This window comes from Podarcis tiliguerta, assembly GCF_965153285.1.
Source record: "Podarcis tiliguerta genome assembly, chromosome: 3".
Taxonomy (NCBI): Eukaryota; Metazoa; Chordata; class Lepidosauria; order Squamata; family Lacertidae; genus Podarcis; species Podarcis tiliguerta.
In genome coordinates, this window is record NC_139536.1 from 33174038 (window position 1) to 33200560 (window position 26523).

Genomic DNA, 26523 nt, shown 5'->3' on the forward strand with positions numbered 1-26523 from the left:
TGTTTTCAGTTTTGAATAAACTATAAATGCCACCCCCCCCCCCCCGAATCCAAGCAAGTTCAGGGTGATAACTGGGGTATGTGTGTGTGCAGAGCAGTGTGCAGAGGCAAAGTTTAATAGTCCCTAAATGCCCTGTGGACAAGTAAAATGTGTTCTGTTTTTAGAGTCGCATACAATAGTTAATGAGCTTTGCACCATCTGTTGACTGGTAGTTCAGCTTGGAAATATCCAAAACAGGAAGTGCAGATCACTTATGCTTCCTGCTCCATGCATACTAAAGTACAGTTTTGAAATTACTCAGATTATTTATCTGCAAGCACTATACACTTGACTGAGCGGGCTGAACAAATGCCATTGAATTTGTGTATGTAGTTATCAGAGGTCAGACTTCTTCAGCAAAAAATGAAATCTTTGGTTTTATGCTGGCTGGTATTTTTATGATGCCAACACAACTGCTTTTGAAAGGACACATAGCTCAGCAATGCTTTGCATGCAGATGGTTCCAGGTTCAAATTCCAACTTCATCTCTGCCATCTCTGTTTACAAGAATCTGCTTTAAGATTTTATTTTACATGGATTGTTCACTTTATTTGTTTTGAGTTGGTATTTTATAGTATTTAACTAACATTTTACATTGTTTCTTACTGGAAGCTATAATGTGAATTCTTCTGAAAAATGAAGCCCAGGAAACAAATTAAATGCTTTATTTGCTCTGACAAAAGTCTTAGCTTCAGTCACAGATCTAAAATACACTAGGCAATCCTAGTTCTGCCCTAAATGTTCACGCAGAAAGCTTACCTGGTGCAAACTTAGTTGTCCCATAAAATCTAACTATTCCAGTTCTCTGTCCTACCACCAGTACTCTGTCTCCAATCTGAATCTCCCCTTCATCAAAAGGATTTCTTCTTGAAGATGGAAAAGTGTTGTTTCTTCCTGTTCAACCAGATTTAAGGAAATGGAGAAGATATTTGAATAACGTAAGAGAAAAGGACCATTAATATTTATTCGTATATTGAACCAATAGTCGGTGCCTCAAATAAAACTAAAGAAGATCTCAGCAGCAAGTCTAGAGAGCTAATCAAATATGCCTATGCGGTCTCCAGGCTAAGTTAAAATACACAAATTATATGGACTCAAGATGGGCATACCCAAAAAGTTTTAGAAACTAAGAACTAGGAGCGAAATTGTAGCAGGCTATGGGAATCAGATCTCTGCTCCCATTTGCAATGGGAAATTTATTTCCTTTCACTTGTGGGGTTAATTTCATGAAGCCACAAAAAGCTAGCATCTTGGAAAAAGGGAGTTTCTAAATTAATTTTAGTATAATACAGGGGAAGACTGAATAATAATTTAGAAAGCTACATGGAGTACTCACGGCCAAGTATAGACATTACTTCAAATCAAGAAGATGATGCATTTTTTTTCTCCTGCAGGGTGAGTTCAGCTTCCCACTGCAAATGACAGATGCACTTGCTTTGGATTTTTAATTAATAGACAGCCAAACATATGCATGTTTACTTAGAAATAAGTCCCACTGAATTAAATGGGGCTTACTCTCAAGTGTGCATTTTTCACTCACACTCAGTGGTTGAGCTGGGCTGTCTACCTTTCTAACTGTTTAAAATGCCACATATGTGGGTATTGAAAAGTTCATTCAGCACTTTCTATTATAGAAAATCAAGCCAGTTTTTCTAAAAGTTGAAAAAGTATTCCAGGGATAGTTGTGAGAAGCAGTTCTTACTGACGCAAATGCTAGCCAATCAGTGCTGTGTACAGCTGGTTTCTTCTGACAAGTGGTAGAGGTGGCTTCCCCTAAGCTGAATGCTGGAGAGAGGTCTATATCTGACCTAATCACTTCAGGTCCACTTCCACAGCAGCTTCACTTCTCATTTTTAGGCATGTCTATACACACACCTTAAGAACTGTATGAAACGTGTTAGCCTACTCAAATAAGTACTATCTGAGTATCCTAGAGCTATGAAAACACATACAGGTAGGAAAACGGCCTCTCCTACCACCATGTGATGATGCATGAACAGGAGAGGCAGTTTCCACATTAGGAAGATCTGGCCACAACAGGACCTGTTCATGCTGTCCACAAGGTGGCACTTACCAAAATGGTTAATTCAGCCTTGTAATCCCACCCATACTCCAACTACAAAAAACTCATCTAGAAGTCTGCAAATGACTTGTTTTTATCTTAATAGCTGCAGAAAGAAAAGCCCAGATTTACACTTAAAGGAAATGGACCTCTTAGTGCCACCACTGTCTTCACAATACTATTTAAAAAGCAACTGTGGAGAAAGCATACCTTTCGTTACAGCAGAATGGCTTTTCAAGTCTTCCTTCTTATTTTTCCTTGCGGTATTCCACTTCTTTGAGCAATTCTGCTTGCTGTCTAAAGATGTAGTGGAAGAGGAAGAGCTGTTGGATCCAAGGGAAGTTGCTTTTTCTAAAAAAAAAGGAAGAAGAAACCAAAGAATTATTCAGACACACAAAATAAAGAAAAAGATGCATACAAGACAGGAGATGTCAAAGATGTCATTCCCCCAAGTAAGAGAAGAAAAGTAACCATCTGCATAAAGCTAACTTTTCATGATGGACACCACTTAACAGTCTTTCAAACCCACTTTAATATTGTGTAATACTTGTAAGCAGGGAGCATAATTGTAAAAATAATGCCGCCTCAAGTAATAAAAGACATCAGCCTTTTGCTTTTGATAGCCAATCTATTAAATCTTTGATGAGAAACAGGGAGTGTGACATTTTGCGGGTGAATTATGAAGTGCGTGGATTAGTGCCTACTGCATGCTATTATGCACCGTATTAATATTAAAATCCAGTCTATAAAATAAGATTGGGAGGTAAATCACTTTCATTTCAATTTGTGAAATCTTGATGTTCAAGCTGCCTAAAGAGATTTATCTCTAGCTTTTCTCTTCATATAGCTTCCTCTCCTGCCCTATTCTAAGTTAAGATCTTGACCCTTGGTGTATCTCAACCATGAAACTGGATATCTTGGCAACAGAGCAGTCCAAATCCCCCTTGTGCCAGGCTGGCAGGCGAGGGAGAGGGCTGGATTGGGCGAAGATATCGCTCTGCTCAGATCTCCCATCTAAGCTGGCCTCCCACCTGCCAGCACAAGCATCACTCCATCAGTGCTGCCCTTCCCCTCCACCCACCAAACCTGCAAGCGGGAGTGCTGCTGGTGGGATGCTAGCAGGTCACAGCCATTGGAAGGCCCCTGAAATGGGCTGCTCCAGTCACACAGAAGGACTGATCCAGCCTGGTCTGAGTCTGACCCCAAGCCTGTCTCACTGCTTATCACATGAAGGCATCAGATCCGATCACTGGACCAGCTCCAGGATGGCGTAGCCCCCAACATCTTTGACTCCACCCATCACATGCTGCAGGGCTGCAGGTGCGACAGTGGAGCTATTGCTCTGCAAAGCCACAGCAGCAGAGGGGAGGAGGTTGGATTGCAGCCTTTTACCTGTATTGGAAACTGTGAGTTGGGGGGGGGGGCAGCTGCATGTACTAAGCTTTAGCGTGGACCTGTATCATTGCGGGATGACATCACAAAGAGCTCCTAAATTGCTACAGCATCTTACAATGTGTGACCTTAGCGTGTCCATGGCTATCATATGGGGGGGAAAGCCCGTGAATTTTGCAAGGCCTATCAAGATTTCCATAAGCAGTGCAACTTGCAAAGAAGGATTGCACATCTTCATTATCCCCTTCCGGCCAATAACAATGAGACTCTCATGTTAAGGAATGCAACTGATTAAAGTGGCAATGCGGTCTGTGGGATGCAGCATCTAGAGATGTGACCTGGAAGGGTGGCCAGCAGAGAGGGACTAAGCATCAAAGGAGTTGAGCTTTTCCACCTAGCTCTGCTCTATTCCATTCCCTACACCCCATACATGCACCACATTCCTCCTTGTTAGGGTTGATCCACATTTACTTTTGGCCCCTCTTTCCAGGCAGAGCAGGCTCCCCACCCCTGCCAGAGCTTTCTCTGCGAAAACTCACTCTACAAAGCTGGATCAGAGCAAATGTCAATTCGGGGTTTTGCGCAGATTGACATTTGCGCTGATTTGGGGGTTTATTCTGTTAAAGCTCCAGAGGGAGGGGGCACTCGGACATGGAAGTTTAAATTACAGGCCATGCCTAGAAAGAGTGGAGGAAAGGTAAGTGTGGATAAGACCTTAGTGAAGTGATCACAGGGCTTTATGGAGCCAGAATACAGCAACAAAATAGTTTTAAGTGGCATAGTTCTACGGTTCTCTTTGGGAGAGACTGTTATGGGATTTCTCTTAAGTCACGCCAAGTACAGAAGCCAAAAATATCTAAAGAAAGACACATACCTTCTTTACCAGGTGGAGTTTTCATTCCTTCTTTGCTGCCCAAAAATGTGGAATCTGGGGTGCTGTCTTTTTTCAGTGCAGATAAGCCTGTGAGCCAAACCAAATCATTGAAACCATCGTAGTCTAGTAATAATTCTTCTACCTTCCAAAGAGCAAACAGGCAGCAGAACAAGATCACCTAAAAATCCAACTACTACTACAAAATTTGTGAGTCGTATCAAGAGATTTCCCTCATCCTTTTACACCTATGAGTAAAACACCTATGAGTAAGAATACCAAGTCTTATTTTCCCCACAAGAAGACAAAATACTGAAAAGTTCAGTAGTACAACTTATGCCTTGAATGGATGAGAGGATTCCCAAGTTGATTCCAAGTTAAGTGATCTCAGGCATCGGACTTTGAGAAAACCTCTGACGGAAACTCAGAAGACATTGACTCAAATGGCACTGCACCAGAGGGAGAAGAGGCACTTTTCTATGGAAAGAAGTAGTGCCTATTTTTTGCAGTGGGATATTAGGCTACTAGAAACTATTTTGTGGGCCAGATGTGGACTGTGGGCTCAGCAGCCCTGATTTAAACAATAACAATCTGAACAAACATGAATATTCAGAACTAAGGTGTCTTTCTTATTTCTTGCCCCTTTTCAGCACAGGATTGAAAAAAGTACTTAATTGCTATTTTTTTTATTTAGTTTTTTTTATCACCCATCAATAGGGTTACAGAACTTCTTTAAAATGCTATGCATGTGCAAATATCCCACATGATACCAGGAGCAACATCAACCTATTGGAAAGCATGTGGGGAGCCTGGATATTACATACATATGTGGTGGTTTTGCGAATCTCTTTACCCATTTTGGGTTTTGGAATTTAAAGTATTCAGTATACAATATACAAAACAGACCTACAACCCGGTCCTCAACTTGCTTTACTTGGTATAAAGCACCTGTCTACTCCACCAATTGCTCCTAAAGAACTTTTAACATTCCTCCTGACATCAGCATGTATGGAAATAGTCATGCAAGGGCACACTGCCTTGGACTTGAACATGGAAGCAAGGTACCTCCAGAGCATGGACAACAGCCCTGGCTGAAATGCTGACATGCCAGACTCATGAGACCAAAGGATGTGAAAATACCCCAAAACAGCATGGCTACTATTTATTCAATCACAAAGGTATTCTAATCACAGATTTCCAATATCACATAAAGTTATGCCCCCAAATTTATTTCTACTAGCACCAACAACTTTTGAAGCACTTTTGAATACATTTACCTATAGAAGTATTTTACAATAGAATCAGTTGTTTTCCTAAGAGAATAGCCTATGTCAGAACACTAGCATCCCTCATAATCTATGCATGGAAAATAGTAATCAGCCTTAGTAATGTTCCATGGGTCTTCTATTCCACATTGATAGACATGCTACTAATATCAGAGAACAAGTCTGCAGCTGATTTTTCTGGCAGAAAACATAAAGGGCAGAAATTTATTATTTATCAACTAAATGCATATCTATTGGCTTCATCTGGCTGCTGAGCTGCTTTTTGTACTAATTCATGAATGTACTCTATTATTAGATGTTTATCAGACGGGCCTCAATAACACCAGCATGACGAGCAAGAACAAACATGTTTACATATCAATTTATGAATACTTTTCCAGAAGAAAATCTGACAAAACAGCCATTACTCAGAGAATTTGAATTTTAAAATTTAACCCAATGCCCCAAACCATGTCATTCCTTTTAAAAAGAGTATCAACGGGAAAAAACAGTATTTTTAAAAGCTATGCTTAGTTGCCACATCTATTAGAACAGTCTCTCTCACCAGTGGCTCTACTGAGTCAAGCTTAGGTGGGGAACAGTTTCCCCATCAAGCAAAATAACTACAAAACCCCCACCTCCTGAGGAACGGACAGGCTTAACTATTAGAGTCCTAGAGCCAAAGTCTTTGTAAGAGGGGACAGGTTTTATGGAAATTTTAAAGGACAGTGTTGAACAGGTGGTGAGAGGTTGAAGAATCCACAATTTAAATGTTAAAAAAAAAAATCTTTTAAAATCTGCACCAACAGAATATCAGAACAGAAGAGGGTGTACAGAAACATATGAGAAGGATGGGATCCTAGCTCAGTGAGTGAAGCACATGTAATGCACACCAACTGAGTCCATAACAACTCCAAGACTCCTACCTGGAACAATGGAAGGCCACTGATAGTGCAGACAGCACTAAGCCACATGTCCAAACATTTGGCTTGGTATAAGGCAGCTGTCTATGTTCTATGAGGACATGATCTATAAAGGATTTCGCAGCTCACAACCAAGAGCCAACCACAACAAAAGATGCTGCTGGCACTTCAGGGGAGGAGTCACAATTCCTGCCTTCTCAAATCCGCAGAGGCCAGCGCAGCTGCATCTCCTCCTCATCTGCAAGGCCTGTTTGCTCCAGCAGGTGGGGGGCTAGGGCTGACTCTTCCCTCAGCAAAGGAGCCCAGGTAAGTGTAACTAAATTTCAAGGTGGTTTCCAAAAGTAAAACAAGTACCACAATACATACACTCAAAACAATAACATGTGGAAAAGAGGTTAAAAACCATCTTGGGAAAGCAAGTTTATCCCTGATCTGACCTAAACCTACCAAATATTATACATTTTTTAATTATTTAACCTCTGACACAACACAGCACTTGCCTACAAACAATGGGTTGTGATTTTGGACTGAAAAATAGGTCATCTTCCTAACATGTTTTTTGGCTTTGATGCTACCATGCTTACCTGAATTCACTTTGGACGTTATGTGCGTTACATCAATTTTCTTGGACTTGACAGCGGGAGAAGGTCGCGAGGAAGAAACCTTCGCATTCTTTTTGTGTTCTGAAGCTTTACTTATTTTAGAGAGAGGTGCAAAGATGCCTGGCAGAGAAGACACACAAGAGAAATATAAGATATTAATTGCAGAGCTCAGCTACTCCTTGATAACCTTATTCAAGTATTTATGACTGTTCAAGTATTTAAATAACGGCCAAGTACCTGACACTTTTGTAGGCAGTCTTAAATGCTGCTTCAAGTATTCTACTTTCCTCTTATGGATAGGAGTTGAAGCACACTAAAATGAATACTTAAGCTTTTGCACAAACAAGCTTGCGACTAAGATGAGAACTGGCCTCACGACTTGTGTCCTAGCCATTTGGCCATCGCTGCCATCTTTCCTAACTATAGCCTTCAATTATCTTTCTTAAGAAATAGGGCTATCACAACTAACAGAGGGATAGAGTATACTGCTTACATTATCACTAGTAACATCCACAGCAAACATCCATCTAAATTACTATCTCTATGGCAAGCAAAGAAGGGGACACTACTGATAACTAACAACTTAGCAAAACTATTGTTGTTGAAAATTGTTGACAGGAACCATGCATTTTATTTTAAGCCCAAAAGTCCAATTTCCAATCAGAGAAACATCCAGCAAGTGGGGGAAATTGCTTAACATGATATATATGTGGCCAAGTAAAAAGGCATTCCATTAAAGCATCTCAAATAAAAAAAAAGTTATACCATGTTTTGGTGCACACTTGAAGTACTGTACTTTGCCAACACTTCCATTGTTTTTTCCTTCAGGTTCATCCAATTCTATGCCAGCCCACTGTCCACTGGCAAACTCTGTTGTGCCACAAAATCTTAATGTGCCAACCTAAGAGGGGAGGGAGTAAAAAAGTATGCATCAACCTTTGTAATGGGTTATTTTAAAAAGAAAAAAGGAGCAGCAGTGTGAAGACTGAATACAGGTATCTGGGGGAGGGGAAGAGTTCAAGTGCAGTATTTTTTATGTCATGGATCTGTCCCGCCCTAACACAAGCACTCTTCTAAGAGACAACCCTTCAGATATTTGAACACAGCAAAGACTTGTCTGCTGCTATTCCAACGGGCTTGCATCACAGGAGGGTAGGTTTTTGGTTTAACATTTGTAAGAACAGAAGAAGAAGAAGAAGAAGAAGAGTTTGGATTTGATATCCCGCCTTTCAATCCCTTTAAGGAGTCTCAAAGCGGCTAACATTCTCCTTTCCCTTCCTCCCCCACAACAAACACTCTGTGGGGTTAGTGGGGCTGAGAGACTTCAAAGAAGTGTGACTAGCCCAAGGTCACTCAGCAGCTGCATGTGGAGGAGCGGAGACACAAACCTGGTTCCCCAGATTAGGAGTCTACCGCTCTTAACCACTACACCACACTGGCTCTCAGTGGAACCAGTTATCAAGAGGATGGTGGACTCTCTGTCACAGAAGGACTTCAAGCACAGGCTAGGCAGCAATTTATTGGGGATACACCTATACTGAGCAGGTCACAGACCAAATGGCCTTTAAGACCCCTTGAACTCTGATTCTATGTAGAGATGGATGTTACAATTTTTTAACATCCAGAGACTAAGATGTAGAGATACCCAGCTTCCCAAATGTAGTCCTTGCTCATTCAAACTTCCTGCTAAATTAAGCATACTTGTAAAGAATGTAAAACACAAACCAGAGATTTCTGAACATTTATTAGTTATTTTACAAAAATTGCATCAACTATAAAAAACCCACTTACAAATGATCAGAAATGTAACACTCTTAATTAGTAAAAAGCTAAAGATTTATTTTCCTCCAAGAAAAACTAACTGTGCTACTCTGAAAGTAGTTAACTTATTGAGAGGCTAAGAATTAATCTGTCTTTTACCCATTTGTTGGAAATATGAACCGGAGCAGTTATACGACACAGGTACTTTCCAACAAATCACAAGTGCCTCAAGAGCAAAATCACACATAACATACCACTCCATTTTTTATATTAAAAGGTGATAAACCAATTGCACATGTAACTTGCAGATTCCCATATTCCAGTATTAGTCATTTAAATGAATTGTAGGAAGTTTCTGCTAGCAAGGGTAGATCCATATAGTCTGTAAAATTGTTCTTGAAATGCAAAGGGTTCTTCAGTTTTACATGAGCAACAATGTGGGAAAACAACTTTTTGAAAGCCCCAGTAAGTCACTCCGACAGAGTGTTGTGTTGATTGGTTTTAGGACACAGAACAGCTGCATCTCCCTTGTGTAGGCAAGGCTTATGACTTTTATATGTGGGTGTGATCCGCTGACCTATCCACGGGATGCAGAGTTATGAATGCCCTTTAAAAACTAATCTCCACTGGCTCATTACAACAAATGGCTGAGAAACTTTTCCAGAATCAAATGTAGACTTCACTAACCAGTGCTGATTTTTCCTCCTGCATCATGTGTGGAGAAGATTCACAGTGGAAACAAAGCTTTATGTACAGCTTTCATTTCCTGTTTGCTTAGACAGCTGTGGAAATGACTTTATACGTTATTACATTTCGGAGCAGAAGCAAGGTTTGTCATCATCTAAAAATCCCACTTGCACAGAATTACTGTGAATCTTACTGGCACTGAAGCAAATGTGTTATATATATGTATAACCCATATATATATATATATATATATATATATATATATATATATATGGCTGAATTACAACAGAATCCACTGTGAAGAGCAATAACTGTGGGCCAAGATATAATCAGGACAATATACCCGACAAGCTGAATAAGGCCCGAGTTAAAACCTGCAGAACCCTTTGCTACTGAACCTTTTTGCAAGGGTGAAAAGCTTAGGAAGCTTCCCCCTATAGATACATACCATGCCAGTACTGCTATCTACAGTAGGCCCTTCCTCATACCCATCGTACTGCTTCCCTTCTGCAGCTTGTTTTTCGACATACCTTCTGTCCTGCAATGACAACCCGATCTCCAAGCTTCAGGCCAAGGGATCCAAGCATATCTTTGCCAGTGACATTATCATAGTTTGGAAGCAGGGCCTTAGAAATGTCACAAGACAGAGGCACTGCATCTAAGAGCATCTGCTTAATTTCTTTAGCACTGGCTGCTGCATCTGCCATCTCTAGTGGCATGTCCACCGGGTCAGGAACCACATCTGCTGGAGTCTGTCCCTTGTCATTCTGTAGAAGTAGTAAGGGAGTGGAGTTAGGTGCTTAAGGGAATGTTAATGTGAACATTTTCTTATTTTATCAGGTATTTTATACCTAATATAGGTATAAAATACTGCGGGTAACATCCAGTTGTGTCTGTTCACAGAAGAACGGACTTCCACTTGCAAAGGATTTCTCCTTCCTTTCTCCTCTGCAGCTTCCAAATCTGCTGCAGATGTTTGGGCAACCCTCCAGAAAAGATTTGCAGAGCACATGGGGGAGCGCCCAGGTGCGGGGAGAGGAATTCCCATTTCTTCCACTTGCATAATTCCATGCCAGATATCAACCAAAATTTATGTAATGTGTTTGATATATTTATTACTAGCTTTGATGTGTCTATATATTGATTAACTGTTTTTCTGACATATAATAATTATTATTTATTAAATTTCTATACCACCCTTTATCTGGGAATCACAGGGGCAGCTTACAATATAAGCTACTTGGAGCATTAACTGGAAAAGCAGAATATGAACAAGCTTGATTATGATAATGAGATACAGGATGAACAGGATTCAAAAACAGAGCTGTGACATTGATAATTGGGTATTAAATAACCCGTGGTCAGGAGTTAAATTGTTTTCTAGCTAACCGTCTAAAGCACAGGAAACTTAAAAATACAAGGCAATTGGTCATGCAGCTCAGAAAAAGTCAATGCTGGCATCTAGGAATCTGAATTCTTCCTGAAGACTAATATATGTTCAAGCCTAAAATGGAGTGAGAGATAAGAGTATTTGTCCCCTCCCCCCATGCAAAAAAATAAAAAGCAGTTTTCATTTGTCAATATCTAACTAGAGAAAAACACATTTTGACAATCTCCCTGTAAGAGGAAGTTAAATATAGACAGATGAACCAAAATTGGTTGCAAATCAAAACCTCACCCTAAAGGCCGGGTTGGCTCCATGTTCCAATAAACGCTTTACAGCTCCTGTACACAAGTTGAAGGCAGCAATATGCAAGGCTGTTCCAAAATCAAAGTCACTGCAGGTGGCATCCACATCTATAATTAAGAACCAGATAGATATGAGGAGTGAGAAACATTTGTCCATTTTGAACATTCTAGATTGGTACCATGTTTTGTTTTCATTCAAAATCTGAATTCCAATGATAAATACAATTATTAGTCTTAATGTTATATTTTAAATTTATGATACAGTCAATGCTATAGTAGTAGTAACTGCATAATTTATATCCCATGTTTCTTCTGTGTTAGAAGTCAAGGAGTACACATAGGATTCATTCATTCTCCCATTCAGGCACTAACCAGTCCCAGAGTAGCAGGGCTTATAGCCAAATTTGATGCAACAATTTGATGCATGAAGGCAATTGGCATGTGCTTTAAAATACAAAATAGCAGCCACAGGGACTTAAAGCAGCATCAGGGCTGCAGGGTGCTTGTGGGGGGTGGGGAGAGTTTAACCCTTTCTCCCCTACCTTGGTTCCAAGCAGGGTAAAAAACCCAAGTGGCTATTTGCGTTAGGAGGAAAGTGCAGAAGCAGCTTTGAGGAAAGGGATTTTCACTGGGACTATGGTAGGGAAAGGGTTAAACTTTTCCTCCCCACCCATGTTACCTCAATGCTATTCAGGCTCTGCTACAGCTGCTATTTACACATATGCATGCCTGTACACATCTAGTTTGGCCCTTCCCAGCTATATCACGTGCTTCAACTATCTCAATGGTTTAATGCACAAGTGAATGCATACCTGTACCAACACAAATAACCAAATTTTATAAAAAGACACACTTGAGAATATTTAAATTAAGTGCTTTGAAAATCAAAACAGCGTTTTTTGATTAGAGAAAAGTATAAACCAACCCAGACCCTTTCTTTCTTAAGGACAGTTCAGCTGGCCTTGAAAGTGTGCTACAAAATAGGATAGGAGTGTGCAGACGTCTGGGCAGAAACTGATGAATTGTTTTACCACATACTGAGGTACCAATTTTCCAGTGAGGGCGAGCGGTTTTGTTTTGCTTCCAGTACTGGCCAGCTTCCAGATGCTTCTATATAGGGAAATGTTAGCCTACATTGAAAGAACAGAGCCCTTGGACATCTGGTGAAACAACCCAAGGATTTACATATCCAAATGTCAATTCCCACATCTACAACTTGCATTCCAAATTGGATGCAATTATGAAAGCAAATTTACAAAAAAAATCAAGGTGCCTGTTGAGATATGACAAGCGACCACTATTTGTACTTTCCGGAAACAACTGAAGACATTTCATTTTAACAAGCTTTACCAGCTGGATGAGAAGGTTTCTGTCTTAGGATTTAAAAACAATAGAAAATAAACACCTATTTATTACCAGTTATTTTCTGTTACATTTTTAAAAACTGTCTTTCGGCTGTTTTTGTTAAATGTTTGCAAGTCACCTTGACACACATGTAAATTAATAAACAAAATAAGGCATCCACAGTCCCCCATGAAGATTTATCAAATATGATGATTCCATGTAGCTGACAGTTGCAAATCCCTGCCTGTACGCAGCAACGCAACTTGACAACTGCACTCCAATAGATTAATTAGCAGAGAGAGATGTTGCTCCACAAACTGCATTCCATTTGTAGATCAAACCCCTGAAAATTCTGGAATACATGTCATGAGCCAAATCAAATCAGCTGTTGCAACACTGTCCCGATCTCAGTTTCCTTAACTGAGAGTTTCAGTCTTCTGGGAGTCAACCAAGTAAAGTTCCTGTAATGGTTCTAGGGGTTGCTCGTGCGTAAGCCGGTGCAAACACCTGGCTGGGTTGCCTGAGTGAACCCTTTCTGTCCGGACAGCCACTCACCCGTGGCTGTCTCAGTCGCTGGCAGAATCCGTCAGTGGGCGTTTCTTAAACTTCTTCCAGCAAAGAAGCTCTTTGACGCCTAGTCTTCTCCTACTTTCTCTGCGCAAAAGCCTTCTGCGCAAGGAGGGCGTAGGCAGCGGAGGACCCCTACTCTCCTTGCTGGTCCCTGGCAAGGAGTCATGGGACCGCCTCGCCACTTCCCCCATCTGCCCCCCTTCTCCACTGGTGCTACGCTGATTCCCTTCCCCAGAAGATGGGCTACCTCTCCCAATCCCGGGACGCTCTCTGGAATCCCTCTGGCTTTTGCTCTCTCCCTCCGGCACTGATGGCAGTTCCCTGACAGTTCCCTTTCAGGGTTATGTAAACCCTTCACTTTCCTGAAGTAGATTACAACGGGCGTGTAATATCCAACAAGCTGCAGACAGGTTTGCCTAGCACCAAAGAGAACAGAACATGTTGCTGCAGATCCTAATGGCTAGGAATATCATATAACATTCAACTGCCAATCTGAACAGAAGCTGTTTGTCCATCTTTTTGGCAATCACCCTGATTATCTCTGTATGCATAAAGATGTTTCAGGGGAAAGGAAAAAAAGATCCTAGCAACAAGGTTAGAATGTCCAGCAGTCAAGTTTCATGTGCAGTATTCCCGAATTATGTGAATGCCATCTCAGGGTTGACTCATGCTATCAGCCTCTCACTGTCCAGCTCATCTGTTTCCAGAGGGGGAAAGAATTTCTGATCGTCCATTGAGGGAGGGACAGAAAGCCTCTCGAGTCCTCATCACACCCCTGCCCACAAAACTGGTGAAATGTGCTATGAGAAGCTAACTACATAAATCACTGCACCCTGCAGATAAGCAGGCAAACAGCTGCCATCCCTGGATCAGGATCAGCGTGGGTGGAGAAATCTCTCTGGGAACTTGTTTTGAAACAGAAACATGCCTTCCACCTGCCACACTGAAATCAAAACGAGGGTAAGGAACAGGGAAGAAAGGATTCCGTCCTGTCAAAATGGTCACAAGAATGTGAGAAGAGCCTGTTGGATCAGGACAATGGGCCGTCTAGACCAGCATCCTGTTCTCACAGTGGCCAACCAGATGCCTGTGGGAAACCCGTAAGCAGGATACAAGCCCAAGAACACTAAATATCGTCCTGTGCTTTCTAGCCACTGGCGTTCAGATACACTGCCCCTTATGTGGAGGCAGAGCATAGCCATCATAGTTAGGTAAAGGTAAAGGGACCCCTGACTATTAGGTCCAGTCGTGGCCGACTTTGGGGTTGCGGTGCTCATCTCGCTTTATTGGCCGAGGGAGCCGGCGTACAGCTTCCGGGTCATGTGGCCAGCATGACTAAGCCACTTCTGGCGAAACCAGAGCAGTGCACGGAAACGCCGTTTACCTTCCCGCTAGAGCAGTACCTATTTATCTACTTGCACTTTGACATGCTTTCAAACTGATAGGTTGGCAGGAGCAGGGACCGAGCAACAGGAGTTCACCCCATCGCTAGGATTCGAACCGCCGACTTTCTGATCGGCAAGTCCTAGGCTCTGTGGTTTAACCCACAGCGCCAAACGCGTCCTTTGCCATCATGGTTAGTCGCCATCAATAACCCTCTCCTCCACAAATTTCTCTAATCCGCTTTTAAAGCCAGTTAGGTTGATGGCCATCACTGCCTCATGTGGGAGAGAGTTCCATGATTTAACAATCTGCTGCGTGAAGGACGTTCTTCAGAATCGTCCAACACTCACCTTCATTGGATATCCATGATTTCTAGTGTTATTGGGTGGAGGGGCTCTTTCCCCACCATACATCATTTTATAAACGTCTAGCACGTCATCTCTTATGCGCCTTTTCTCTAAATTAAAAAGCGCTAACCGCTGCAGCCTTTTTTCATTGAGGAGTTGCTCCATCGCTACAAATGGTTCAGAGTACACGCAGACTACAAAGCCACTGCTTAAGGGGGAATACAACACCATAAAAAACATGCTCTCTCTCCATTTCCCAGTCAAAGGAACCACCAAGCATCCATCTTGTTACAATTCAGCATCAGCATATTGGCCTTCATTCATCCCTCCACTGCATCCAGACTCTGATCCACAACCTGCACAGCCTCTCCTGACTCAAATAGAGTCACAGTACCAGTGAAGAAATGTGTTCATTTACATTCAAGCAAGAACTAAACATCACATGCAATACAAGGATGCTTTTTTTTGGGGGGGGGGGAGAAATGTCAGGTGTTTCCTTCTCCTCTCTGCATTACACTCTATTTTCAGGCCAGCAGCTGGTAACAATATGGAATGTGAACAAGGAAATGCACACAATTGGGGGGGTGGGTCACAAAATGGGAAAGTGATGCATTATCAGGGAAAGAAAAACCAACTCAACAAGGAACACCGTTATAAGCAACATCCTTTTTAGTGACAATATTTAGTTACAGCCTCAAATTCTCTCTGATTCTGCTCCAAAGGGCAGGATGAAAAGTGCTACAACTTTTCCTACATTCTCCAGAATGAATTTGCTAGATTTTCCAACACTACTTCTCCAATAAGAGGGATCAAAAAGTCAGGAAACAGTGACTGAAACAAGTTTGCCTTTGTTTTTTCACTGTTCCATTACTTAATCAGCATTCTCAGAGAACCAACTCAAAACATGTGCATTTTCCCACCCATCCCAGTAGAAATTTATAAAGGCTTCAGCTCTCATGTATTTATTACTTGGCCAAATAAAAGATTAACAATAGCATCCAACAATCTGACTGGGTTGCCCCAGCCACTCCAGTCGGCTTCCAACAAAATATTAAAACGTGGAATGCAATTGACATGGAATGTAACTACTGAGTTACAAAAATGACAAAGTGAAAGAAGAATTCCAAACAAAGATACAAAAATTTAGAATAGAGAAAAGTTTGCACATCATATACGTTCACTTCTGACGTTGCTTTCCATACTTTGTCATAAGATGCGTTACCTTTGTAAGGTTCAAAATATGCAGCTTTGAATGGCAGAAATGTGCTTTTTAACAATGTCAGCATATTCAGATGGACATGGATGACTATCTGGACACTGTAAAGGACAAACTGTGGACATGTAAAGTTCTCCATGCCCCTACCCACAACCAATGATGTAACAGTCAATGATGATGAACCAAAGTCGGAAAAGACAGAGCTGCATCAAGACACAGCTAAGATTCACTGCATAGCACATAGCATAGAGACAAACTGGACCTGCAATGCCATTTTGGACTGTTGGACCATGTTCTCACAACAGATGCCTTAAGATGCAAATCACTCTCCATTTTTCAGTCAGTTTCATAGTGTCAAGAAAAATAACATGGGGGAAAGCCGTTTTGTGACACTGAAGGTATCAACACAGGTAAGAAATACAGCAAGAAATATTGCTATTACATTTGGCAATATTTACCTTTTGACTTTGCATTTTTCAAAATGACGCTAATGAGTTCTGGAACATCAAAGTAGGCAGCATAGTGCAAAGCATTCATGTTTGTCCAACGGCTCCTCAAATTGATATCTGCACCCAAGTCAATAAGTTGGGAGGCAAATTTGGCGGCAGTCTCAACATCCCCTGCAAAACAGATTTTTTAAAACGGCATTTTATAACTGGTTTTGTGGTTATTTAACAGGCTGTATCAGTATGTTAGATAATTGGACATCATGTCCAAAGATTGTTGGCAACTTTACAGCAACAGTTATGAAGCCAAGGCATTCGAAGCAAGATGTTCCTTGACAAGACAGATTTAAGGACTAGTCAGGCAGTTATTGCCTTTAAACACAGTTAGGAAAATAAAGTGAAAGTAAGCTTTACAGAACTTCCTATGTGCACTTGCATGGGGAAAGCCTATATGTGGCTTTTGCATTCAGTTCTACATAGAAGTGGCTTCTCTGTAGGATTTTTATGACACAGGCAGGCAGCTCAAAATGCTTTGATTTAAGGCTTAATTAAGTCTTGGTTTGCAGAAGTAAGAGAAGGGGCTGAAATATCCTTTGTATCTTAAAACAGGAATGATGGGACATGAGCTGACTCACAATGAATCATATTCCCTACCCTGCACTGGGTATGATGGCACAGGGCTGATGCACAACCACCCCAGGCAGAGTGGGTCATTTACTCAGCGGCACAATGCCAAAGCACATCAAACCAGAACACTTGTGCCAAGGGAGATATGCTTGTTGGCTTGAATATGAGTAAGACAGGTTTAAAGCAAATGCTCTACCTCAAGTGGATCATGAGCTGCAGCTCTAAAGCATGTATAGACACACATACACAAAGCCAGCAGAGACCGGGTTAGAATTTAAAGCATTCGTTTTTGAATGTCAGTTGATTTTAGAAAGCATGTGTCCACACTGCGTCCTTCCAATAGTTTTATTAATCATGTTTCAAGATAAAGAATCAAATTCAAATTCAAATGATATCACCTGCATTGCGTTTAATCAGCTGCACGGTGTTGCTAGGGGAAAATGTGTATCAAAAAGTGCTATGTAGAAGGTCACAAAACTTACAGAGACATAGAACAGGCAAAAAACAACAACCCTGGAAGTGAAAATCTGATGCTTTCATCTTACGAGTCTGCTATCTTTAGAAGACTTGGCAAGAAGAAACCACAAACAAGCACACTACTGAGTACAATCAAAGAAACGTGACCATATAGCTTCCAGGCTCCACTTTTATGGAAGATTGGGTGATTATGCAGATACTCAATAATCTCTAGAGATTTAGGAATGGAAAGAGGAATCAGGCACATTTCCTTAATAATCTTTCATTAACTAATGAAAACCATCCCTTTTATGGCAAGCCTTCAACAGCATTGTTCATTGCTGCTTTCAAAAGGCTGTTGCTTGGACTTTCTGCCGATTCAGTACATGCTTTTCTCAGCTGCTAAAAGGTTATTGCTTAACCATTACTTGACAAGTTCACGAGATTGTACTTCTTATGCATCTTTGAGAACTCCTCTGTGATCAAGAAGCAGCTTAGCAGTTTTAATATAGCTAAAGAATATTCCCACTGGGTACATGGATAGCCTCAAGGATGCAGCCCTCCTCAACCCGTCAATCTAAGCACAGTGGCAGCACAGCCAGTGGAAAAGGTAGAGCAACCTCTCCTTCTGCTAGAAAGACAGCTGGCAGGGAAGGTCTCAAATTGATTCACTCACCAATACCATGAGCCCCTGACTTGCATGTGTAATGCAAGAGAGTCATGTCAGTCAATCCATCTCTGTCATTCACATTGCAGCCTCTCTTAATGATCTGCAGAAACGATAGAACAGAACCATATATGATGCAGCTATTTAACCTAAAAAGATCTCAGTCTCACGGCAATGCCTGCCAACAAATTTCATCTCAGTACGTTATCAGACCAATTTGGTTATACATTTCACAGAATCCGAGACCAGGGAGAAGAGTCGGTGTAAGAAGACTGGAAAAAGTTCAAAGACTATTTACAGAAATACTGTAAAATTAATGAATGTTAGAAGAATGTTGGAATGAAGTTATATGGCTTTAGTAGAAATGTTATAAGGAATTATAAATAGATTAATAGAATAGTAAAGGAAAAAATAAGGTTAGAATGTGTTAAGATAATTATAGGATAGAAAACAGAGGAAGATGGAAAGGAATTGCTGAAACAATTAATAGAAGTGGAATACAAAAAAGGGAGGTGTGAGGAGGTCGGTGAAAGAAGTGAATGAAAGAAAAGATACTGAAATTGTTTGAGGTGTTTTAAACTGTTTTTGTTTGGTTTTGTTAGTTTAATGTGTTAGTGTTATGTAGTGTTTTTGTATTGTATTGTATTAGTTTTTTGTTGTTGTTGTTTTGTTGTTGTTTTGTAGTCTTTAAATTGTTGGAAAAGTAATAAATATTTTTTAAAAAAAAAACAAATTTCATCTCAGTACATTATCAGACCAATTTGGTTATACATTTCACAGCAACAAAGGGATAGTTAATGGCTTATTGTCATGTTGTTGTCATTGTTATCATTTATTACATTTCTATATTGCCCTTCATCCAAAGATCACAGGGTGGTTCACAACATCAACATTAACAAAATATTCTCCTTTAATGCATTCGCGTTATGCTTCTGTTAGCACTATCTTGGGAACAGAAAGCTGCTTTACACAATGCCAGACTCTTGGGTCCATCAAGTTCAGTATTGTCTATACTGAATAGCAGTAGCTCTCCAGGGTTTCAGCAGGGAACTTTGTTATCAGCTAGGCTTATGAAAGCCTAGGAATATATGCTAACACCCAATGCATTTTTTATGAAATCTGTAGATCTCTGTAGATCTCGGGACAGTTCATAGCATAAAGTTCATCTGTAGATCTCAGGACAGTTCACAGCATAAAAATACAAGATAAAATCACTTTTGTGGTGCTCACTCCCTTTTAATATAATACCAAGAATTCAAGTTTTTATTTTAACAGCTGAATTTCTAAGGCCAAAGCACCACAGAGGTGATGCTATTTTGATAACATTAGCTCTCAAATAAAAGCAGAGTGAGTTAGTTAGTTCCACAAAGAAGTCAAGGCACAGACACAAAAAATACCTTTCGTTATAAATCACCATATATTTCTCACCTCGCTCCCAATGACATCAATGTTCTGTTGAACTTGGGGGACCCATTGTCTTAAGATAGCAAATAGTTCAGACACAGATGTCTTGGGGTTGAACAGAATCTCCTGACATGCCGCATCATTAGGATCAAAAAAGGAGAACTCTATGGGAATAAGAAAAAGTAGGTTGAGTTTCTAAAGTACTTTGCAGTAAGAAATGCCCAACAAATTTGTGAACATGATATACATACAAACAAATAGTTACAAATTCTCTGACTTGATGGCAAACACTGTAGCTTTATTATTGAATAGACAAAATATAAAGAATATCCACAAAATAGAAGCCTCACATATCAACACATAATTGTTCTACACAGCATAGTTCAGGAAAAAAAGAAATTACTTCACAGGAAGAATAAACTCTGGACCAAACTACCGTTGGGCTGAGTTCTGTGTAACATTCCCTTGAACAAATTTTTGCTTAATGAAAAAGTAACTGTTTGAGGCAATGATGATGTCTCTTGTGGACATTATTTCCTCTAAAAATAGCCCTCAATGTAGTTCCTCCTATCTAGGAAGAAAAGCGAAACGGTTTGGGGTAGGCAGTTCTAAGATGAAATATATTTTGCAGTGAAAGTGTTAAACACTGCTCCCAATTTTTTTGCTCTGGGCTTTAGTCTCAAACAGCTGTTTTGTTTTGTTTTTAATCTTTTCAGGAAAATATATATATGAAATTGCATGTAACAAGTAGTTTGATCCTCGTAAGAGTTGTGTGTCTCCCTGCAAAATGTGAAGTTTAATTCAGCAATCATTCTGAAATACTGGCCTACAGCAGCAGAGCGGGGAGGGGGGGGTTAGGGAGGAAATCTAACACACAAAGTTAACTTATATAACCCAGGATAATTAGCATCAGAAATGAAGCCACTCATCAGAAACCTAGCTTAGCCTAATTAATCAACATTTTGCTAGCTATTGAGAATTTACAGAGTTTGCATAAGGAATAAGTAGCAGCAGTTCCTTACTTCTTAGTTAACTGCATCTGTTTGTCAGTTAAGAAAATTTAAGAATGTGGTTTAAATAAAAACCTATTGATGTATGCAACGTTGGAGTGGATAAACAGATCAATTTATTGGCACTAAGAGAGCTGTACAGTTGGAATTGGTTTTATTTATGGCACAATTAAACATTTTTAGTGACTGCACAGTTAGGTCAGTCATCAGGAAGGCTATTAACAGGTAAAGTTTGAGAGCTAACCACCCTTATCCTTGGCCACGCAAGGAAGGTTTTTCTAATTAAAACAGATTAGCTTTGACAATTGCCTTCTTCCCAACATGAAGCAGAGCTTCATACATTGGTAAGGTGCTGAGGATACAAGAAGAGAAAGAACGACCCCAGTATATAATATGCAGTTTCCCAAATGTGGTCAGCTTAGGGAAGAAGAAATAGAAAAGAGGGGCATGAGCAATAATAGAGGAGAAAACAGCAGCTGCTGGCTTATATTAAAATCTCTTTGCAAGCATGAAGACAGACCAAGCAGTGACAAGACCAGGAATGATGAGCAACATGGGGTATATGCATCTGCATTACAGAAAAGAGCACATGTCCCTGGTTGAGATGGGCAGGCAAGCAGATGAGGATTTGTGTGGAGCAGTGGCAGGTTGACCACGATGATTCAAGCTCTGGTTTGCCCAATTCTATCTTTGGCAGGTGAAAACTCACATATATCACAGCCTTGTAAATAAGACTGTGAAAATTATCATATTTTTCTGCCTATAACACGCTCCCATGTATAAGACGACCTCTAATTTTTTAAACCCAAAATTAAGAAATGAAATTGTTTAGCTTTTTTAGGGGGTGGGGGAGGTCACTTCCGCCAATCGCTCACCCGCCTGCTTGCCACAGTCACTGCTGATCGCACACCTCGCTGCAGTCAATTGTCTACTTGCTCGTCGCCACCAGCAGCCCATCCGCCCACTTGCCACAGCCGCCAATCGCCTGCCCAATTGCCACTGCCAATCTCCTGCTTGCTGCTGCCATAAATCACATGTCCCCCCTTTGCATTCACTATCCGTGTATAAGATGACACCCAATTTTTGCCTTTTTTTTTTTTTTTAGCAAAAAGGATCGTCTTATACATGGAAAAATACGGTACTAGCCTGCTTCTCTTTCATTTTTTAACATGTCTCTATTAGTAGCTTGCACTTCCATGATTCCCACAAGGGGGGGGGGGAGTCTCGTTCTCAATGGGCAGAATGGAAATACAGGCTGAGAGGGTGGAAAGCCTTCCACTAAGCAGACTGGTGCAAGAAGGATCGGCTCTCTGCTGGCCCACTGCATTTCCATGCTACTTGTGAAGGAAGAGGTTGCCTCCAAACTGGCAGTATTTGGTGGGACGCATTCAGGCACATACCGGAAATTAAGATTTGCAGTGTATCAAAGCACTCTGTCACCCTGGTACAACAAATATACTTTATAAAAAAAAAAAAATAGGACTCTCCACAGGTAGGGAGATGACAGGGAAATTCACTGAAAAGTATGGGATGAATGATTAACAAGGCAACATACAACCACTGTGCAAGCAAATCAGGATAAACTCAGGATGCACAACTTTCTTTTCAGGACTAAGGCATTTATTCCCACAAGAACTCGAAGGAGAATTAGCTTTAAAAATGCATTAATAGTGTGCCAATCAGTGTATTTGCCAGCAAACGAAAGAAGGTTCATATGCTGAAGATCAAGCGGGCTTGTGGGGAGAAATTGATGTTTTAAAAAATTGACATTCAAGGAACATATGCTGAATTGAAACAACATTGAGATATACTGCTGTGCCTACTGGGAAAGCCCTGCACACTGCAGAGGATCAGTGAAATAAATACTGAGCTGACTGACAAGCCCTTTTATATAGTTTCTCTTACTACCCTGACTAAAGGCATTCTACCGTTAATGTGCTCATGAGTAAGACATCTCCTTCAGGATGAGCTAGAGTCGAACTGCCTCTCACAGAGAGCCTTGCACTGGAGAGTTCTTAGAATTGTGGAGTGACTGCACAACACAGAAAAGAGGGAGCATTACAAACATTCACTTGAAAGCAAACAGGCTATTCAACTGTCAAGCAAGCACAATGTATATAATTTGGAGAAAGGTTTTTGTTTTGTTTTGTTTTTTAGTCACTACTTGAGATTTCTACAGTAATTAAGAGCTGGATCACTTGTTCTAACACGTCACTTTGTCACCGCTGATTAACGCTTGTACTTTTCAAAGTGAAAATCTACCTGGCAGCATGCTATTTATTTCAGGTGGGTACAATCCTTAACCAAGCCATGAAAACTTTTGGCTTGCAAGTTCTTGATGGATGAATTTGGCCATGCATGAAATATTAGTCTGCGCATGTTAGTGCTCTGGCTTCCCCACAGTTCTTGCTATACAGCCATCAATTAAGATTTTGAAGAACAGGGTGAAATCACTAAACAAGATCTTTGTGTGATGAATTGTCAAGGTGGTTCGCCATCTTGTCAGCCTGATCTGTCAGTTCACTAAAACATATTCAGGAACTGACAAAAAAAATAAGGCAACTCTATAATAAAGTCTCTAGCTAAGTAGAGACAATGTATGCTGAATTTCAATGTGACTGAAGCACAGCCTGTGGGCACTCAAGCTCATATCTGTGCAAGAATGTTTAGGACTGCACTAGCAATGGACTCCAAGAATTACTATTTCTTCCAAATCCAAAAATTTAATGCCATGCACAGTCAGAGATCTTTGCAAGAAGTTTTAAAGTAAACATCGGTGCCTGAGAGCAGCTTACTTTACACCAGAGTGGTCCATATTATACAGATTGTTTTCCCACACAGCCTTGTGAATTGGAGCCACCTGTAAAAGTCATACCATAATTGCTGAGGTATGGATCATAATGCAGTTGCTGCTGTCATATACAGCAATCATAGCCCACGAAAGCTGGGTAAGGAAGTAGCAAGTCCTAGGAGGCTACCTAGCCTAACATGAAGGAGAGTTCATTACTAAAGCAATGTTACCGGTCATAGTTTCTGTCGCTACAGGAGAGATTTAATTCTAAAGAAATCCAGGCAGCAAACAAGCATTCCCAGTGGGGACTGAACACATTCTTCCCAAGTGGTGGGTTTAAGAAGGGATTAAAATTTAGCAGCATACTGCAAAGATAGCTGTTGTGCTCATGGGTAATTCAAATAACCCTGCATCATCAACCCTGCTTGAAATGGGGCTGGCCCAAATGATTATATTGTGTCTCCTGCAGCACCTAGGAAAAGGAAAAGTTTGGGCATGAACCTGTGACACGCAGGCCCACAAACATGTACATAACTTGCATTGCGGGAAGGGATGTGTGCCTAAGAAAAGGGTTGAGGCCCTGTGTGGACATTTCACTTTGATGTAATTAGACAAGGATGCAGAAGGTGAAGAGAAAAATACGATTAGGACGATGACACAGAAGGCACCAATGGCGTCCTCCCCATTAAGAGAATACGAACAAAACCTTGGGAAATAGGGGAAAGGCGGGGGGGGGGGGGAATAAAGCCTGCTGGGGCTATTTTTAGAAGGCATGGAAACTAGATGCCTCACTTGGCCAAGTGATGGAAACTGAAGGTCAGTGAACTTCTGTTTTTCCTCAGGCTATCACAGAGCTGTATTTGTGGTAAGGATTAAAATGAACACAAGCAGGGCCAGCTTGAAGCATTCTTAATTCATGTGCGCTCACATGAAAAACACAAACAGACCCTTAATGCAGGCTATGACTAGCCAATAAGTATACAGTGGTACCTTGGGTTAAGTACTTAATTTGTTCTGGAGGTCCGTTCTTAACCTGAAACTGTTCTTACTCTGAAGCACCACTTTAGCTAATGGGACCTCCCGCTGCCGCCATAGCACAATTTCTGTTCTCATCCTGAAGCAAAGTTCTTAACCCAAGGTACTATTTCTGGGTTAGCAGAGTCTGTAACCTGAAGCGTCTGTAACCCAAGGTGCCACTGTACAAAAGTGCCCCATCTGTAAAATGTTGAGGCATATGCAGTTTCCAATGTGCCCCTACTCAAATTTTAACTTAATGAATGGGCTCTGGCTGAGGCAGTCACCCCACTGCACTTTTTTCTGAGCAGGCATCTCCCCAGTCTCTCTATTCACTATATCACACAACTCCTTCACACATACAGTGTCATGAACGCTGGCCAATAGGCTCCTGTGACATTTCCACAAATATTTCACACAGCACTCGAAATAATATAGATGCCTCACACCAAAATATTGCTGTCTGAGTGCTGGGAAAACGTCATCTGGGAATAAGTGTGTTACTTTGGGAGAAGAAATCTGCATTGTTTATGCATTATTTGCATAATAAATTGATTGCTTGGGGAGACTGTAAAATTGATTGTATTCTACAGCATCTAGCACATTGATTTGATGCTGATTTGACACATTTTAGATACGGGAGACAGATGAGACCATTTTGAAATGAACTTTGTTTTCCGAGTTGAGTGCATCGTTCCGAAATCCATCTGCATGCATCTTCCTCAACTTAACATTCTGAAAACAGTTGTTACAAGTTATTCCTTTTTATAAATATACTTACCACATTCAGAAGGCATTGGTGCTGCAGAAACAGAATAGGTGATTGAATCTTCAGAACCCGGAATAAGATACTGGTATCTTTTAGTCAATGGATCTCCTTCTATGGAAGGGTCAGGAAGATCCTCTATGGTCATCTTCTAGAAAGCCACCTTTAACAAACAAACAAAAAGGAGAGTTTCCTCAACGGTGTGTTATAACATCTATTCAACAATGCAGTTTATACTTCTATTGCCAAATATGCACAAGACTGTAATCACTAAAGACTCTCTCTAGCTATACAGCACTAACTACTACTACTTGCTAAAATACTGAGTACAATTTATTATTTGTTTAAACCACATATAATTTTTAAAATCTCCAAGTCCTATATAGCAATACAAAACCCCAAAACACTAAAACAACTGAAATTTCAGGTATGGAAAAGAAAAAGCACATTCTAGAATGCAGGACAAGAGTGGGAAAGGTCCCCTTTTCAGGTCCCCTCCCCCCGCCCCCCATGATCTCAGGGGTTGCCAAAATTAAGACATTCCACATATATGGAAAATAATCTGAACTCCAAAGTAATTGTATCAGATCAGGAATTATTTCACCACTCCAAGGTCACATCCACACCATACATTTAAAGCACTATTATACCTCTTCAATAGTCATGGAGAATCCTCAGAATGCTAGTTTGTTAGGAGTGCTGAGAATTGCAGCTCTGTGGGGTCACCCTCAAACTATAGTTCCCATTATTGTCCTTGACTGTTCAAGAGGTATAATAGCATTTCAAATGGACGGTGCAGGTGTGATCTAGGTCACTAGAATTCTGCAACAAAATTTGTGAGGAGACAGAAAAGGGGGCAGTGAAGTAGGATAGGAATAATGGAAATAATGGTACTGCAGAACCATCAGCAGACAGGTGTGTTTTTTTAACCTTATTCAGTATGTCCACACATTGATATACGCCTGGTGTTAAATTGGTTTACTTGCAATTCTTTCCCCTTAAACACAAAAGCTGCATTAGGTCTTACAAAGCCAGAGAATTTCAGTGCATCTGAGCAGTACTTGCTCAAAGTAATGCCAACTAAGCATGGAAAACATACTAGGATGTATGTTCTCTGTGTTTCCGGAAAGCAGTCTTAACTGACTAACTAGGGATGGGTGGAAAATATTCCAAATTTTCTAAGCCATTTTT

At 40.7% G+C, this 26523-nt stretch overlaps 1 protein-coding gene across 7 annotated transcripts in view; it reads right to left on the bottom strand.

The window, feature by feature from the left end:
- Nucleotides 1–26523, bottom strand: part of CLIP4 (CAP-Gly domain containing linker protein family member 4) — a 39289-nt gene that overhangs the window by 6787 nt on the left and 5979 nt on the right. For 5 of the 7 annotated variants that reach the window (XR_014509764.1, XM_083434482.1, XM_083434477.1 and 2 more), the window contains exons 2-12: nucleotides 25348–25495; nucleotides 19776–19915; nucleotides 18357–18450; nucleotides 16610–16771; nucleotides 11281–11399; nucleotides 10133–10369; nucleotides 7920–8055; nucleotides 7137–7274; nucleotides 4368–4454; nucleotides 2312–2452; nucleotides 799–933 (exon numbers count right to left, since the gene is read on the bottom strand). Coding sequence is in view for 6 of the 7 variants with exons in the window: in XM_083434482.1 (XP_083290608.1) it covers nucleotides 799–933; nucleotides 2312–2452; nucleotides 4368–4454; nucleotides 7137–7274; nucleotides 7920–8055; nucleotides 10133–10369; nucleotides 11281–11399; nucleotides 16610–16771; nucleotides 18357–18450; nucleotides 19776–19915; nucleotides 25348–25480 (1522 nt within the window). In the remaining variant the exon portion in view is untranslated. Of the gene's footprint in view, nucleotides 1–798; nucleotides 934–2311; nucleotides 2453–4367; nucleotides 4455–7136; nucleotides 7275–7919; nucleotides 8056–10132; nucleotides 10370–11280; nucleotides 11400–16609; nucleotides 16772–18356; nucleotides 18451–19775; nucleotides 19916–25347; nucleotides 25496–25982; nucleotides 26150–26431; nucleotides 26522–26523 lie in introns of those variants that run through there. The other 2 variants (XM_083434479.1, XM_083434481.1) reach the window with 2 other exon arrangements.